At 51.6% G+C, this 18,230-nt stretch overlaps 1 protein-coding gene and 3 non-coding genes across 5 annotated transcripts; 1 reads left to right on the forward strand and 3 right to left on the reverse strand.

Moving 5' to 3' along the window:
- Positions 1-2,510: 2,510 nt before the first annotated feature.
- LOC115906658 lies at positions 2,511-2,625 on the reverse strand. The gene has a single exon (XR_004060942.1). It is a non-coding gene; the product is annotated as a U5 spliceosomal RNA (small nuclear RNA).
- Positions 2,626-3,057: 432 nt separating this feature from the next.
- Positions 3,058-3,172, reverse strand: LOC115906660. The gene has a single exon (XR_004060944.1). It is a non-coding gene; the product is annotated as a U5 spliceosomal RNA (small nuclear RNA).
- Positions 3,173-4,077: 905 nt separating this feature from the next.
- On the reverse strand, positions 4,078-4,192 carry LOC115906659. Its single transcript, XR_004060943.1, has one exon. It is a non-coding gene; the product is annotated as a U5 spliceosomal RNA (small nuclear RNA).
- A 5,109-nt stretch (positions 4,193-9,301) lies between these two features.
- On the forward strand, positions 9,302-13,265 carry TMEM53 (transmembrane protein 53). Of its 2 annotated transcripts, none has more exons than XM_030953570.1 (3): positions 9,302-9,388; positions 9,856-9,968; positions 11,777-13,265. In XM_030953570.1, the coding sequence occupies exons 1-3, from the start codon at positions 9,331-9,333 to the stop codon at positions 12,437-12,439; spliced, it is 834 nt and encodes a 277-aa protein (XP_030809430.1). In that variant the 5' UTR covers positions 9,302-9,330; the 3' UTR covers positions 12,440-13,265. The 2 variants fall into 2 exon arrangements, with proteins under 2 accessions (XP_030809430.1, XP_030809431.1); XM_030953571.1 differs by having other exon boundaries at positions 9,320-9,388; positions 9,859-9,968.
- Positions 13,266-18,230: the final 4,965 nt, after the last annotated feature.

Consider the following 18,230-nt stretch of genomic DNA (forward strand, 5'->3'; position numbering starts at 1 on the left):
ATTTCTTGTTGATTATGGTAAAGTTTTAACAGCTCCTAAAGACTGGCTGGTTGTTGGTAGGGAGGCTGATTTCTTGGATGAAGTTTCTTTTCAAAATCTTTATACTTGTAATGTTTACATAAAAATCACTCAAAATACAATTTGTCTCTTAATTTTGAGATGCTGCTGGGATCCCCTAACAGGGGGGAAGGTGGCTTAGGTGTAGCTGTCTGCTGTCATGGCCCTTGTGTGCAGCCTGGGTCCAGATTGCCGTGCAGACCCTTCCTCTGGGAAAGAACAAGTTAGGGGAGGAACAGTTGTAGGGCATGTGCTAGTGCCTGCTCTTCTACTTATTCAGCTCAGTTCAGCATTTGTCTTCAAAAGCACAAAATAGTTGTGTGAGCTCTAGGTTCAGCCACACAGGATGCACCTATGCAAACATCAGATCACAAAGGGACCCTTCTACCATTACTCCCTCTTTTCTTAGAGCTACCTTCTCCCTCTGAAAGTCAAGGCTGTAATTTAAATGACAAGGCCACCCCCTGCTCTGTACCTGCCATCTGTGGACTGCATCCTTGCTGTGTGTCTGGAGGTGCTGACTATATTGGAGACCAGTTACTCAGCCTGGACCGGGTCAATTGTGTGCAGTGTTTCAGGGCTGGCCTGGAAAAGACAGCAAGAGTTATGGATCTTTGAGAGATGTGAGCAAACATTAGTCACAAGCACTTGAAGAAGGGATACTCCAACCCAGGCATGATCCTCCTCCACTGCTTGGGTGTTTTGTGCTCAATAGTTTAGGTTCTGGGAGCAGAGTGGGGCTGGTTTCTGAACTGTGAAAGGTGACTTGGACCTAGGCTCTGCCTGCATTATACTAAGATGGCACAGCCAGAGTAGAAGGGCTGTTATGCTATACTAAGTCTGGACAAAAGCAAGACAATCCTGTTCCACTTCAGGTGTTAGTACTCTTGGATTACCCAGCCTTTCCCTGTGCAAGGAACAAGGTATTGCCCACTTCCTTCCCTCTGTGGCCCTAATATTGGTTATTTTCCCTGTATCTGCAGGCCATCAGCTCCTACCCTGCATGGGGGAAGAGCCACCCAATGGCCTGAGTCTGTGCCTCTTGGTGCAATCCCAATGGAAAATGCTGTGTTCCTCTCCTGCCCTAGTAGCACCAACAGACACCAGAGTGCCAAAATAAACAAGAAATGTTCAGCTGTGCATGGTTTGACAATCATTTAAAACTGGGGCTTGCTCAGAACCAACTGTTTAATGATCAGTGGGAGCTACCTGGTGTATATTAAAGTCTGGCAAGTTTCCTATGTCACCATAAAACCCCCAGGACTCAAACATCACCACCCTTACTTCTGAGGGGATGTCACTGGAAAACTCATGTTTACCTCCCTACCTACCAAGCATTTTCTGTCATTTGCTTTTGCAGAAAAGGTGTTCTAACAGCACTATCTTGTGGACACTGTAGGAAATTCACACTGAATAAACCAATTTTAGTGCAAATAGCTGAAATTCATTGAGGACTATGCAGTCAATGCTAGGCACTAGATTTTCCAGTGGGTGGCTGATGTTATAAAAGGGTGTTTCACTGCTGGCTCTGGCTCCCAGCTGTGTGGAGGATACAGTGGCTATGAGCAATGCAGCACCCCTCAGGCCTGTGCAGGACATATGTTGCTTCCAGGCCCAGCCATCAAGGGTGACAATACACAAGTCAGATTTCACATCTCTCTATAAATAAAATTTCAAGCCAGTTCCAGTGGCAGGAGCAGGGAGGGTCTGAGCACTTCTACCCGCAGGCAGTGACTCTGCCTCATTCCCAAACGCAGCCATCTCCAACCATCTTAGGGCTGGAGCCTTGACAGAGCTCGGATACTCAGCAGAGAGAGCGCCAGAGGTGAATGGGTGAGTCTTTCCTGGGAGGAACATGTCCCAGTCCTTTCCTACTGAAAGGATGCCATTTCTCTAAAGTTCTTTTCATGGTCCTGTGGATTCTGCTCCAGTGTCTCACGCAATGGCTTTTGTGCCAGCTGCCTGTTAAGCATACTCTCTCAGCCAAAGTGTAGCTGTGTGTGTATGTGGACCATTAGGAAAGAGAGAATGATGCTTTGAAACACTTCTAAGATGTTAGAGGTGGAGTTACTCTGCTAGCATGAAAGGAGGATGGATGTAGTTTTTCAGGAAACACTGTGGCTACATATAACGATCTGTGCACATGCTGCAGCTCAGGCAGTCTGGGCTACTGTGGCCTGCACTCCTGAGCTGAAACTGTTCACCATCCTCAACAGCAGCCCTCAGCACTTCTGTGGAGGCCTGCGGGGCAGTATCAGTGCTGGACCAGGGCAGCTCTTGCTGCTGCGCCCCTCACCTCAGGGGACAGCGCCCTGCACCTCCCCTATCTGCCAGGGAGAAGGCAGAGCCCTGCAGGCGATGACGGACGCTAAGCATTCGCATCGGCTGGACAACCTAGGCGGCCACGGTATAACAGCGCGACTTCCAGCTCTATTTTTAACCAGAGTAGGGATAGCTCCACCGAAATGGAGCCTCAAAAAATTTCTCGACACTCGTGCCTGTTCCTCTCCACGGAAATCTTTAGTAAAAGGCGAAAGATTTATACGATCTGAAGAGAAACCAGAGTATACCAACAGTTTCATCGCCGACCTTGCCCCCGTCTGCTGCACCCCCCATAGATGAGGGCGAGAACAGCCCGCCCGCGGATCTGGGACTCGCATCCCCGCCCGGCCCGGCCCCGCGGGCCGCACACGCCGGGCAGTCCCCAGAGCCCGGGGGGGACAGCGGCCGCAACCCCGGACACCGGCGGGGCCGCGGAGCACCCTGGGCACCATGGGCATGCAAATCAGCCCCGGAACGGGGCGGCCGCAAGGAGCGGGAGGAGCCGGCGGCGCGGATGGGTGGGGCGGGTTGGTGTTGCTGGCGTCGGTGCCACAGCACGTCCATTATCCCCACAGTCCGACCCGCTAGGGATTGCTTATATTCCCCATTGCCGCAATTAATTATTAACAACTCACCCCAGTGCGCTCAGCATTCGCTCTTTCTTTATCGTAAATGGTTAGCTCTACCGTAATGGAGCCACAAAAAATTTCGTAGGACTCGTACGCGTTTCTCTCCACGGAAACGTTTAGGAAAAGGTGAAAGATTTATATGATCTGAAGAGAAACCGGAGAACAGCCATGCTGCACCCTGCACATATGCCCACTGCCCGCTGCCGCCCCACAAGACACGGCGACCCTCACTCAGTTCCTTTCCCTACTTCCCACTCCTTCCGGAGCTTCGCCCGGCTCGGCACCAGCTCCGGCCGGTACCACAGCCCGGCTGGCCCGAGCCCGGAGCGGCGCTGGGCGGGGCCGGCCCGGTGATGCCCGCCCTGCATCCCGGGGATGCTGATCACACCAAGCAGAGGGGGCGGCCCGCCCCGACCAAGCGCAGTGCTTCCTGCCCAGGATCCTGCCGGGGCGGGGGGAGCGAAGCGGGGCCTGGGGACAAAGCGAGCCGGGAGCGGATAAGGACCCCGCGGCGCTCGGGTCTGGTCGCATCATCGCCACGGCAAGAAGACGCCGCGCAGAGGCAAAAAGTCGGCTCCGGGAAAGGCCACCATACGCCGCCGCCACGGATGGGAGCTAGACAGAGAGGGGGCCTTGCGGTAGGGGTCCTACGCAAGGTGCTGAGCTCCGAGCGGGCGCCAACACCACCCCTGTCCTCCTGGGAGGGCTGGAGTGCCCGGGACTGCCGGGCAGGTCCCCGGCTGCCGCTTCTCCCGCAGTCCGAATCGCGGGCACGCAGCTGCTCCGCTGCATCGCCCGGGCCAGGAGGAGGAGGAGGAGTTCCCGATCCCCGCCCCGTCACGGCCATCTCCTGACCCGACACGGGCAGCGAGGCGGCCGCCCGGGCGGGGGTAGGGGTGGTGGGGATGGCGCCGTGAACGCAGGGTCCGTGCTGCGTGGAGCGGGACCAGCGTAGGTGGCGCTTTCAGCCCCACAACAACTCCCATATATCCCCCCTTGCTAACACACTTTAAGGTCAGCAACTTTGGAACGAATTACACTTTGTTCTATTTTTAACCAGAGTAGGGATAGCTCCACCGAAATGGAGCCTCAAAAAATTTCTCGACACTCGTGCCTGTTCCTCTCCACGGAAATCTTTAGTAAAAGGCGAAAGATTTATACGATCTGAAGAGAAACCAGAGTATGCCCCAGTAGCGCACTCGGCAGGTAGCTACTCTTGGCTGTTCCTCTCTCAGATACAGCGACACCGCTTGCCCCCAGTTTTGACCTCTGCCGCCTCGCCCCGTTCTCCCGGCAGCGCTCAGAGCTCAGCCTGGCACCGGACCAGCGGTACCGGGGAGCGGCGGCCCGAACTTTACCGTGTCTGCGGCACCTCCGCGCGGTGCACCCTGGGTATGCAAATTACCCCGAATACTAATAAGGTGCTCAGCCCCGCCCAGCCCCGTATCGGTCGCAGCCAGGCCGGATCGGGGTCCCAGGGATGCTCGACGGAGACCTCCTGTGCCCGCCCTTCGCCCCCGGCACACTTGCCCCGGCTACCCCACACCGCCCAGGGTGGGTAGGCAGATCTTACCTTGGTACTGGACCTCCAGGTGTACTGAGCAGAGCACACCCAGCCTGGGCTCCGGGAACAGACCGGGCACATCTCCCATCATATCCCGGGGGAAAAGGGCAGAGTGACAGGGACAGTCTTCACAGTCTGGAGAACTGTTCTCTTCCCGGCAGTAGGGCTACCCGGTGCAGCCAGAATGCCAAGGAGACAGGCACAGTTCCTGGCTGAGCAGGGGTGGGGACAGGTGGTAACACTGCCCGTTGCCTCCAGCAAGACCCACTCCTCACCTGCATGAGCCTGAGTGTCTGCAGAGCCCCGTGCTGGGCTTGGGGGGAGGTACACAACACCACAGCTTCGAGGCCTTGGGAATCTTGCCTCTGGTACTTGGGGTTGCTGTGGCCCAAAGAGTCCAGCAGAGCCTGTGCATCTTTTTGACCTTCTGCTGTGCTGGAGGCATTTAAGAACTTGGTCTGGGCTTACACCCTTGTGCAGAGAAAGAGATGCCATCAGCAGGCAGAGGGAAGGGAATGGCTCAGTGCAGCAAGCAGGTGCACGGGCCAGAGGTCAGGGAGAACATCCTTGCCTGGATGAGGACAAAGCACAGATGGACATGCTGCATACCACAGCTTTCACAAACGAGCTCCTTATACCCCCTGCTAGTGTCTCCAGTGAGCAACAGCAGCTTTATAAACTCTCTTTTGTCCTCTTCTTTCAGGTGGTTCAGCCTCAGTATTTCCAGAGGAATCAAGACACCTCTGTTTTCCAGAAATTCAGTAAGGTATCTGTGGCTGCAAGGCTGCAAGAATAAGGGGAACAAGGACAGAAATGTCACTTGCCTTGGAGCCCATCTTCCTCTGCCAGCATGCCATGTCCTGGGAGCCATCACCTCCCATCTCACTGCAGTGGGTAGAGGTCTGAACTGGATACTGTCTCTGCACAAGAGCATGGACTGTCCTCTTACAGGCAGGCAGAGGCATTTCTCATCCAAATGTGAGAAGAATACTGATTCTAGGTTCCTGAGAGATGGGTTACATGGCTTTCCCTTCAGTTCCATCTTTTGATAACCAGGGTGTTTTTTCAGCCTGCAGAATGTGGCTGGATATGGATGTCTCTGTACAAAAGCTTATTCTTTAAAAAAAAATTCAGTCGAGACCGTGCCCATCCTCTCCATCTCACTACCACAGCACCTCCAGCTGTCCAAGGAAACAGATGCAGCATCCTGAGGCACACTGTTAGGTGGGCCAGAAACAATCTGTCTCTCTGGGAACTTCGGCCGCAGCTCTGGTTCTGCCTTGTTTTAATGAAGCTGTTGAGGATGCAGCAGTTGTTTGAGCAACTTTGTGGGCACTATCCCATTCCTGCAGGTAAACCATGATGGCTAATGGCTTCCTGCTCTTTGACAGATGCCATGATCTCTTCTGCCTAGAGAAAAATGAGAAAGAAGTTTAAAAAGGTCTGTGAAAAAAGACTGTACAAATGAATTGTCACTAGAATCACATTTTAAATCTCTGGCAAATGATATGAAAGCAATTAGTAACAATTTAATCTTATTTTCTCTTATGCTCATTTCATAGATAGGAAAACTAGCAAAAGGAGAGTTCCTGATATGTCTGAAGCTGCACAATGAATCTGTGACAGACTTGACATTATTTTCCTGGGCAGGTGGTTTCACCACAGTTCTTTTCTCTGCTCTGCTAATAAAGTCATTTTGATGTTACCCATTACCCCAGCCCTGTTTCTCACTAGCCTCATGATATGAACACTGCGTCTCATATCTGACCTGCCAGGGAATAAATAGAGTGAAATGAGAGCAGAAATAGGTATGGATTTATGGGGAGGGACAGGGTCAAGGGGGCTATAAATGCCTGTTAGCACAGCAGCACAGCCCTCACACACGTGATGGAGCAACAGCCATGTGGCCATCCACCCCAGGAACATGTGTCTGGCCTTGGCAGTGGGACAGTGCTTTGGCACCCTTTAGCATGACAGATATTTGCTCCCTTTTTTCCCTATTTAATTTTCCTGGCATGTTTTTAAACAATCTAAGAAAAGCTAAAATGATAAGAGCTATAAGCAAGAAGACAGAAGTTCCAGAAACATCCCTTGTCTGCACTTCCTTCTATTTCTTCACACAGGTGTTAAATAAAGAAATCTACATTTTTCCAAGTGTCTTTGGCACACTTTTGGCCCAGTATGATATCCCCTAGTGCAGCTTGACAAATGTGAAGGTGCACTTAGTTAGGGAGATGGAATATCAGGGACTGAGCTTCCATTTGTGTGGCAGTCCCACAGCTGTGCATGATTCTGGCTGGAGGACACTGACCAGTCTCAAGGAGCCTCACAGTTAAACACCAGGATCTGAGGGATAAGGTCACAAACAGTGGCATTAACACAGGTGCCTTGCCCTCCACCAAGCTGTATCAACGTGCCTAAGGATAAGAAAGGAATTCATACCTTGTCTAATGCACTTCTTGGGCTTCCTACCTAACAAAAGCACCATTTTATGTTTTATTTAAGTGTGGTTTATTGTCAAAAAGAGTTAAAATAGCATAAATCTTTGTGTTTCAGAATAAGAAGTTCCTTTCAATGTAATACAAATCATCAAGATTACCAATTTCCCATTTACAAAGTTCTTAAGCTCTTTCTCCTAGTATTTGGAGCAAAATTTCAAATCAGTTCCAAAATATCCCCAAGATAGCTGCTCAAAAATAACTTTCTACTCCTCTTACCTGAACCAGACTGAAAACAACCACTAAGACAAGAACATGTATCTCAGTGCCTAAAAACAAACAAGTAAAGTCTTCAAAAAGCTGGCTAAGAAACAATGTTTGAGAATTAGGATGAGATGAAATTTCATTTGGGAATTAACGGTCTGTGTTCTGTAAGGCATCTGTGTCCTTGGCAGGGCGTTTTCAGGATCTCCTTTGCAGGGAAGCAGGTTTAAAATAAATCCATTTTCCCAAAATAGTTGTGATTGAAAATGTTATTAGCCATAACAAATGTTAGTGCTGACAGGAGAATGGCCTGTTAGGGGCCTCTGCTGAAACAGTCAAGTGAAAGTCATATTTCACATTATTGCAAGCATTTTCCTGTGATTTACAGAATATTTGTGAAACATTACTTGCAAGGCATATGATTGATATTGAGAGAACAGCTCGTGTGTAGGGGGAATCTGTATTTCACAGAGACTGTTTGCATGAAATTTACAGTCCCATAAAGTGCTCCTCTGTCTTCAACAGAGATCTAGTTAAAAGAACTTTACAGTCTGAAACATCCCAAAATTGATTGTAAATTAAGGTTGCTGTATTTATGTTTAAGATGCTGGTGGTGTAATGCTGCAGTAAGCCCCCCCACTACTTAGAAATACTAGCACCAGCCTCTGGACGTGAGGATTTTAGTGATACAATGGGCTTGCCTATGCATCTATGGGGAAAAAAAAGAAAGAACTTTGAAACAATAATGACATGGCTTCAGAGGATGAGTGGTGTCTGTCTCTGGCTGCTCTAATAACAGCATTTGCTGACATAGGAGTCTTTAAGCCAACATTGCAAAGTACCCTGAAAATGTACATTAATGTTTTTATTATGACCATTTTACATATGGGAACATACAGACTCAGGGGAGTTAAATGACTTGCCTGAATCATTTGTCAGTGCTAGCACCAACATGTAACTCCTGGTTGTTGGCTTCAAACTCTGCTGTCAACAGTGCTGGGCTGCCACCCAGTCCACTGGGCCTAATAATCAAAACAAGGCTGGGTCAGGGCAGGGCTTTACTCCTGCCAAGAAAAAAAACCAGTGATTTAGGAACTGTCTCTGGCAATTCAGCAGTTCTTTACATCCAGAGTCCTGCTTAATCATCAGATTGAGATCAAAAGACACACTGATGCTGCTTCAGCGTCACACCGGGTGTGAGCTGCCAGGGAATGATGGCCTTGGACTCATGGAAGGGCAGAGTGGCAGTGATTTGGTGTTACCTTTGCATCTTACAACATCAAGGTTGTGCCCAGCCTCAGGCAGAACTTAGGGCTTGTTTCCCTGGCAGGTTTACCCTTTTCTGGCACGCCTCAAGTCCTCCATGCCCAGTGCACCTTCCTCAGTGTACCCCAACACCCCCAGCCCCTCAACCCACAGTCCTGCTGGGCCGTCTCTGACCCGTATGTCCTTCCTGTGGCCCCACAGCCACAGCCCCAAACCCAGCCCTGCCCCATCCCAGCCGGGCCCTGCACTGCCCCCAGCATCCATCCCCACCTGATTCACTGCAACTTCAGCATGCCCTGCCCCAGGGAATCCACCATCCCACAGCCCCTCCTAACCCAAACACCCAGAGCAGGGCCAACAACCCCTCTCACCCTCATGCCCGCCGTATCCCCCGGTCCCCCTGGCTGCAATCCCCGCTCCAGGCCCTACCGTTCCCCTCAGCCCCCCCCGGCTGCAATCCCCGCTCCAGGCCCTACAGCTCCCCTCAGCCCGGCCCTGCGGCCCCCGCCCGCCTCAGCCCCGCGCCCCTGCCCCGAGGGGGCGGTTACCCTGCGGAATGACTGACACACGGCTGAACCAATCGCTGCCAGACTTTCCTCCCGCTGCCCAATGGGTGGCCAGAGGGCGGGGCGCTTAGTCGATGCTAAGGGCGCGTTGCTAAGGAAGTGTGAGGCGGGCAGGGGGCGGGGCGGACGATGAGGCGGGGTGGGCGCTTTCCCTTCCCATTGGCTACGGTGAGGAGGTGGGCGGGGCTTCCGGAGGGGGCGGAAGCGGCGGCCGGTGCGCGGCCATGGGCACCCGCGGGCTGAGGGGCGCCGTGGTGGAGCTGCAGCCGGGACAGGCCCGCGGTGCGGGGGCGAGCGGGACCGGGGACACCGTGACAGCGGGGACGGGGCGGGCGGAGAAGGGGCGAGAGCGCTGGGGTGTGGGAGGAGGAGCCGTGGGGCATTGGTGCTCCGGCAGGTGTCTGGCAGCGCCTGGAGCACAGGGCAGGACGCTCCCCTGTTCCCTGGAAGCGGCAGCAGCCGCCGCTGTCTCGCCGGGACGCGGGAGGAGCGGTGCCGCCCCCCGCAGGGAGCAGCTCGGTGCTGGCTTTGCGGCACTGGAGAGCGGTGGGAGCTGCAGGGGCTGAAGCTGGGCTGTGCAGTACGCCCACGGAGTGAAAGCGGCGTGAGGCAATGCTCGGAACTGAGCGAGCAGTCAGGCTCATACTTGCTTCACTATTGCCTTTAAACTTTAGTAACCAGGCGAGCTGCTGTGAGCTCTGCTCGGGCGGCTGGAGGGCAGCTGCTGTAACACTTGTGGTCTGTTCCAGAAGGCAGCACAGACAGACGGCCTGCCGAGGGCCAGCCCGTGGTCATCCTCCTGGGCTGGGCCGGCTGCCAGGACAAATACCTGGCCAAATACAGCGCAGTCTACAGCCAGAAGGTGAGTGGCCTGTCTGTGTCTTCATGACACTGTCATACTGTGAAACGGCCTTATTTTTGTCTGTTGGTAAAGTCTCTCTGAAGCCTCTCTTGTCTGGCTCATGGGGAGTGAGTGAGAGTTCTCCTGTCATTGAAAGCTCCTCGTCTCTCACAGCCCGGACAGTGTTATCTAACAGCTGCTGATGTCACCTCTGTGTGTGCCCCTAAGGCAGAAATGCTTCCTTGGAGAAACTTTCAGCTGCTGTGTGACTCACTAAAGTATCTTAAGGCGTTTAAAGTTCTGGGATTATTCAGGAATGACGTGAACTGTGTTAGTTTTCCAAGCAGGTAAACATGCAGGGAAAGATTCTGTGTTTGCTGCTTGCTGTTAGGCCACAGCACAGACATGGTGAGGCTGGGCTGGGAACTGACAGAACACACTGGCATCTGTCATGCCTTTGGCTCTTCCTTCCTGTGAAAATGATTCATCTAAATGCTGTAAGCCCAATTAATTTTATCCTGTCTGTGAAACAGGCATCCTGTGATAGTCATAGCTGCTCACTAGGAATTCCTCGTGTTTGAACTAGAGAGATCTGTCCTACTGCCAGTTCCCTAAGTTATGATATTTTCCTTTCTAATACTGTATTTTACTGGAATGACCCCAGCTTGTAGCATGGGGACCCAGTGAAACATTAGAATTTTTTTTCTTGGTCAGCATACAGGGAATATTGTATTTATCCAAATCTATTCCAACTATAGGCGGTAAAGTTTGTACATTAACAAGTCTATTGTTAATGTGTAATCCAGTGCAGGAGTCATTAATTGGCTTGATCTAGGGAAGAATTAGTTGTTAAGTGGCTTTAAGATGCTGCTGAGCGGATGAGGAGCACGTTACAGGGCAGCATGACAACTTCTTGGAAAATAGTTTTCCCTCAGAAAGATCATAGAAATGGGAAAGGAGAGGATGGGTTTTCTTAGCTCACTAAGAGGAAGTGGCTGTAGCCATGGCAAGATGGTAGAGAAGGTTTTGATTTGAGAACTTGGTGTCCTCTTCTAACTTGTTCACTGTCTAGGGAGCTCTGGGGGGGTTGTTTTGGTGACTTTGCTTTGTCCTTGTCAGTGTAGGGAGCTCAGGCTATAGAAAAGGTCTAAAGCATTCATAAATGTAGTTCCATCTGCTCTATTTTGAAACTCCTCCAAGATCCTGTTTCCAAATCTATACCTAAATGTAAGGCAGTTGCTCAAGAGTTCTGAGTCCTTGAGCCAGAGCTCCTTCTTTGCACAGCTGGAGTGTTTCAGGAAGGTCTACAAAAACCATGTTGGTGTTTGGTGGTGGTGAGTCTCAGAGACAGCTGCAAACAAGTGCACCCAAGGAGAGGAAGAGTTCCTCTTTCTTCTTATATTTGCTTCAGTGTGATGAGCTGGATGTGTACCAGAGCAGGCTCGCTTACCAAAACAGCTGATGCTGAAGGTTTGTGAATCAGGGAGATGGTTTTCTTCTCCTGGATGAGGATTAACACCCATAAAAGTGGGTGGCAGTGTCCCCAGGGGTTGTGCCAGTTAGCACAAGATTTGAAAGGAGCTCAGACTTGACCAAAGCCAGGCCTCTGCCACTGCAAGGTCTTTTCATAATACTGTGTGCTATGATGATTAATGTAATCTATATTCATGTCAGTGCCTTGCTGCTGACACTAAGACTTTCTTCTGGCCCTGTGGTTTCTGTTGCAAACCTGTCCCAAATTTTCATGTTCTTTGTACTGCTGCTTGCCTGCTCTCTGTAATTTGCAGCACAGCTTAAACGTGTGTGGGGTCACTTTCTGTTGTTCTCAGGGCTGCACGGTCATCCGTTACACAGCTCCATGGAGGATGATATTCTTCTCCGAGACCTTTGGCATCAGATCCCTGCAGACCCCAGCCAGGCGACTCTTGGAGCTGCTCTTTGACTACAGAGTTGAGAACAGACCGGTTCTTTTCCACGTTTTCAGCAATGGTGGTGTCATGCTGTACCGTTACATCCTCGAGGCGCTGCACGCCCACACGCCCTTCCAGAGCCTCAGGGTAGCCGGCACCATTTTTGACAGCGCCCCTGGCAGAAGAAACTTGCGAGGAGCCCTTCGTGCCCTGGCAACTGTCCTGGCCTCCATGAACGTGCTGCTCAAGTATCTCCTGCTGTTCACCTTTGCCACCATGGCCGTTGTGCTGCGGGTCCTGCTGTACCCCCTGACCCGCTTCCTCCACGAGAGCCATTTCGACGCCCTGCTGAAAGCGCCTACACGCTGGCCCGAGCTCTACCTCTACTCCCAGGCCGATCTCATCATCAAGGCCAGCGAGATTGAGCTCATGGCCAGTGCCCGGGAGCAGCTCGGGGTTCCTGTGAGAGCCGTGGACTTCTCAGATTCGCCCCACGTCAGCCACATGCGGGTGTACCCCACCTATTACCGCAGCCTCTGCGCCACCTTCCTGGCTGACTGTGTCGGGGCCTCGCCTCCTTAGTGCTCTAACCACCTGCAGTGTTTGCCGCTCCTTGCTCAGCTCTGATGGGAAATGTCACCTCCTTTGCTTTTGTGTCTTTGAACTGAGGAAAGTAGAGGCTTCCTTTTTGTTTTGTTGGTTTTTTTTCCCCTACTGTCTACAAGTTTGAAAGCCTCCAGCCTGGCCTTTGGACCAGCCACGTTGGAGCAGACAGTAGATATGGATTAATTTAAAGTCCAAGTCCTGAAGGTGAAATCCTGTCATGGTTCATGTTGATGTGCTCTACCAAGGTGTCACAGACCAGAATCTCACACTGAGTATTATTTGTTTCTTCCTGTCTCTTCTTGTTCTCGGCTCTCCGTGTTGTCTCCTTGTCCCTGATGTCCCAGGTGCATGTTCTGTTGCTTGTATTAATTTTACAATACAGCTCCTCCATGTCTTTCTTGTTTTGTTGTTTTTTTTTCTCTCTGCTATTTCTTTTATCTTGCAATGAGCAAACAGAGACAAGTCTGCAGGACTTTCTACTTTTCTCAGTGCATCTCAGCTCTTGTCGTACTCTCCTTGCTACAGATCAGGCCCTGAAACCAAGTGTGAGACCAGGAGAAGGTGTGTGTAGGGCAGTATGACCAGACTCTGCTCTGGTTCCATTAAATAGCTGAGATAAAACAGTCAAAGCTCTCTGATCCTTGGTGGGAGCTCAAATGTTTGTGATAACTTTTGTGTTCTTCAGGATTTAAACTAACATTTTTGAATGTGTCTAGTGTTTTTTTCTCTTCCTTCCAGTCTTTTGTGCATTCTACTGAGTAGTTTTGCTTTCTTGGAGAGCTACTTATTTGTTAATTGTATGTCTTTAAGCAGCCTATATTTTGCATCTGGATATTCAGGGAAATTTTTGGATTACAGCTGTGCCAGACCCCAGAAACAGAAAGGTGGAATTGCAGAAGAAAATGCAACTGTCTCTTGGAGCTATGCTTTATACTGGGTATTTCTTAAATCACCTCCAGCCTACAAATGACCATGAAAAATGATGTTTTTGTCCATAATGCTCTCTTCAGATGATCAGTCTTTGCAGTCCATGCAACGTGTACAAGAAATTAATTCCTTCCACCTAGTGAAAAAGTAGCTCATTGCACTTTACTTCATGTTTGGGTTTAGGTTTTATTGTTTATTTGGGGGAGAAGTGGGGATAAAGACAGAGAAGAGCCTGCTGATATGTGTATGTTCTGTCACAGTATGTCAAGCTAATTAATAACATGGTGAACAAGTTTAGCCAACTTTAATTGCCAGGAGGAAGCTCTGGAGGGCTGTGACATGGGCCTGCTTGAACAAGGAACTGCCCTAGAGAGGTAGGCACTTAAACAGCAGGAGGAGTTTTGCAAAAGGTTCTGCCAGGGGGTAGCTGTGCTGCTCTCGCCCACCCTTGGGGTGCTGTCATCCACAATTACAAAACTCCTGCTGTTCTAGACTGAAATGCAGAGGGGGAAGTCCTTGGGAAGCACTAAAATAATTTGGAAGTTTAACACAAGAACTGTAACACCTCACAGAAGTGAAAGCACAGGGTGAGTGGCCGTGGTGACCACACAGCTGGCTCGTAGCAGACTAGAGTGACAATGCTCATTTGTCACAGAATAACCCCTGGTGGGCATGGTTTTAGAGGGAGGCTTGGGCTGTATATGGGATAAGTGAGAATTAACTGAAAAGAACCTGATGACCTGGTTTGTCTTTTATTTTTTAAAAGTGAAAACTCTCTCCAGGCACAGGAGCTTGTTGCTGGGGACCCAGTCTTCTGTAGGTGTGATCCCAGTTCCAGCTCCCACTGTGACAGTGGGGTGTGAGGGCTACTCTGTGGTAAGAGCCTTCAGCCTTCCCCTTTTCATGGAGAAATTCTCATTTCTAGGGTTTGGACCTGTAAAATCCAGGCATGGTCCCCTATCTCCAGAAAGCCCATCAGAGATCTCCCAGCTTTTTAAAGCAGGGCCCTGGTTTGTGCTGTTAGTGCTGTAACTCCTGAGCTGTGATGTGTTCATCTGCCTTTTCAGAGGTCTGGGCTAGGGTTTCTCAGCATCCAGCCTGTTCGTGGCACTGTGAACACTCCTGGGGAACAGAGGTGATAAAAGTTATTTAACCAGCACTTGCCCTCATGCTGGTTTCTACAGGTTCAGTATTTACAGATCAGTTAAACACTCCATAATATACACCTCTGAATTAATACAATTGTTCCTGGGAATCTCCTGCTCCTGTTTATTGCTGTGGGTGTTGAACTTCTCCTGTTTAAGGACTCGGGCTGTTACAGAACATGGCTGGCAGGAGCTGGAGCTAAACCCTCTGCCCCTGCCTGACAGGATGGTGAGGGCTTCCTCTGGGAGAAGCCTCACATGTCAGCTGCACCTTCCTTCCTCACTTTCACCTCCCCAGCATGGTGTTGCCACTTCCCCAGCTCAGCCCTGCTGCCCCACTGTCCAGCTGCCTGCTGCAGCTCTGCAGTCAGAGGTGTCCCGAGCTTTGCCAACAGGAGTGTGCTCACAGGCCTTTCCACTGCTGCAAAAGTGACTTGAAATTCCTAGGTGATTTGTGTACACAGCTCTCTGAGAGCAGGGTGATCTTTGCCAAGCCAGTGATTTACAGTATCAGTCTTCTGAGTGGTTTTGTTTTCTGAGTCCCAGCAAGTTTTAATTCTGATTGTGAGCGCTGTGTGAGATGCTGGCCTCTGCTTTCCTGTACTGCGTGTGCCCCCACCTTCCTGCCCTCCCTATTCCTGTGGCTTATTTGAAACAGAAGGTTAATAACTTGGAGCCTGAAGGCACATGGCTGAGAACTGATCCAAGCACTACTGGATTTACAAAAACCCAGCCTCAGACCCTTAATCCTTGCTAAACTGTCACGGTTTGGCGCAGCCGGTGTTCCTAAAGAGCTTCAGCCTGAACACTGAAAGCCCAAAGGTTGTGATATCTTGGCAAATCCAGGTAAATCTCTGAGATGAGCTACGGGGAGGAGGGGCACTGCAGATCTGTTCATTGGGAGGAAAAAATGCAACAGCCCTGGACTTGCCTCGAGGGTAGGGAGTGGGATGTGGTCCAGAGCTTGTTTTCCTGCAGTCCAGCCCTCATGTGCAGACTGTGAAATAGTGTAGGTGGAACACCAGCAGTGCTGGGAGAGGAAGATGCTCACAGCTGGCTACCTCAGTTGTGGTAAAGCAAAATTAACTTTCCCTCAGTAACAAAATCTATTTGAGTGTTTCCTGTGAGGGAACTGACTCCTGGCTTGCTCCCCTGTGCTGCCTTCTCTCCCCAGAGGTGTGTGGTGATGTTACAGGGCGGCTTTGGAAAACAAAACCACTTAGTGGTCAGAGTGGCCCGTGTGGCTGGGCTGGAGGGCGCTCAGCTGCTCCTGACAGGGCTGGGAGAGCTCCCTGTGGCACTGGGGGAGGCTGTGGTAGGGAACTGGGCAAGCCAAGGGCAGGATCCAGCCAGCCAGGGTTCAGGTTTGGAGCTAGGGCAACATCTTGCAGCGTGAGTAATGCAAATTAGGCTCCTGGGTGGAGACTGACCTGTGCCCACACCTCATAAAGGTGTTTTAAAGGTGTGTGGGTTGAGGTCCCATTTTCATGCATGTTGGGATGCTGGAGGCATATGTGTGGAGCTCTGCCATTGATGGAAAAGTGGGAGTGGACGGGGTGGAATCAAGCAATCCAAGCCCGTGCTGTATCCCAAAACATGCAGGAGGGAGGCTGGTCTCCATTGCCCGTGGAGGAGGTGGCGGCTGTGCAGACCCCGCGGGAGCCCCGTGCCGGGCAGGAACAGCTCCACGAGATGGCAGCAGGACCCCTCTTTCCCGCATGGAGAGATTTCTAGTGTAGGAAACAGCTGAGCGCATCCCGGCAAAGACCCCAACAGCCCAGCTCAGCCCAGCACTCCTGAGTGCCTGAGAGCATCTCCTGCAAAAGGTCTCCTCTTGGGGCAAGGAAAAAGACCAGCAAGAACTAACTCCAGAGACACGAACTAGAGATTGTGAGTTAATACAGAATAGCATCCCTCCCTAGGGCTGCCTGCCTCTGGAGTTTGTACTAGATCCCATTCCTCAGCTTTAACTGATTGTTAAAACCAAAAGTCTAGCAGCAGGAATAGCTTTCCTGCCCTTCTCACCTCAGCGGACCAGGTCATAGCACTTCCCTCTCCATCACCCAGGGAAGGCTATCTGTTTTTTAAATCAATATCTGTAATAGTGTGATCAAGCAGACCATGGCCCAACTTCTGGGAGCTCCACGTATCAGGACTCTGGAGCTCCCTTGGGTTCCCTGTAGTCCCCAAGCCCTGGGAAAGGAGCTGAGCTTAGTGCTGCTCTTCTGAAAAGGCTGGCAGGACCTCCCAGCACACAGGGCTGGGGGCTGAGGATGCAATTAGGAAACAGGACAGCACAAATGGGGCCCACAGCCACCACCTGATCTGTCTCCTAATGCCTCCTTGTCCAGCACACCCACACAGCTCCTTCACCCAGCCTGGGGCATGAGCATCCCTCCATCCCCTTCCCTTTGAATTTGACCCCCCTCTCTCGTTTCTGCATCCTCATATGGCTGCAAGTGCACTCCAGCACCATCAGAGACAGGCTATGTGGGCACGGCATCCTTCAGTCACCCTCCCAAACCTATGGGGGCTGGGGCAGGGAGAGCTTGGGCAGCCCTGCCCCCGTGGAATGATGGATGAGCTGACAATAGGGTATTGATAAGGAATTAACCTTGAGCCCTTCTTGCTTCAGTGTCAATAGAGCAGGAGCCAAGTACACACGTTTGATTGGAAATCTGTGTTTGGCCTCTGCTGCCTCTGAGCCCATCTAAGGAGAGAGAGGAGAGGGAGATGTGAACTGCCCTGTTGCCCCCTCCCCACTGGGACCCCCTCAAGTGGATCCCTCTCAGCTTCCCCAGCCTCCTGCTGCCGGAGTTGGCTGTGGGCACCCAGCTCTGGTGGCTGCAGCAGCCTCTATGCCCCCAACCTGGCATTTGGAGGGCTGGGTACCAGGGCCCCCCCTTGTTCCCTAAAGGGCCTGTGCCCATCTTGCACTGGCCTACACTCCGAGCAGTTTGTTTAATTAAGTGTTTTGCCTAATGGGATTGCCTCATTTCCATAACAAACTGGCGGGCTGTCATTAGGTGGGCTCCCTCATTCATTACTGTTAATTAGATATGGATCCCCCAGAAGGCGGCGCGGGGTGATGAACGAGGCCCCTGACACACGCTATTACACATTAGCATTTTCTCAATATATCCGATACATCACGGTCCTCCGCTTCCTAAAGATATTTTAAATAAAATATTAGCAGCCTGCTGTGGGGTAGGTGGAGAGGGAGGGAGGGTTTCTGCCCTTCGCCCTGGCCTCAGGCCACCTTTGGGCTGGAAGTGGATGGGAGAGGGGCTGAGATGCTTCGCTGCTCCTCTCCAGCCAAAAAAGTGGCCAAATCCCACCTTTTCCCTCTCCTTGCCACAGCAGATGGAAAGAGGTCCCTGACATCCTTGCTGCCTCCTCCCACCAGCCTGGGGACCCCCCCAGCACCCCGTCCCTGGGGGACAGAGCCATGAGGAGGGGTTTGAGAACAGCCCATTGACCCATCTGCAAAATGTTTGTAAACCAAAAGCGTCGGCGCCAGCCGTGTGCGGGGGGGAACCCGACCTCTGCCCCCCCCGCCCAGCAGCCTCCCCGTCCCTGGGCTGGGGTAACCCTACACTGCACCAGAGGCCCCTAATGCAGGATGTATGGATCTGTTGGGGCTGGGCGTCTCCTGCCCCCACCAACGCAGCCGATGAGACTTCATTATGGGGGTG

Source organism: Camarhynchus parvulus, chromosome 8 (genome assembly GCF_901933205.1).
Source record: "Camarhynchus parvulus chromosome 8, STF_HiC, whole genome shotgun sequence".
In the NCBI taxonomy this organism is placed as follows: Eukaryota; Metazoa; Chordata; class Aves; order Passeriformes; family Thraupidae; genus Camarhynchus; species Camarhynchus parvulus.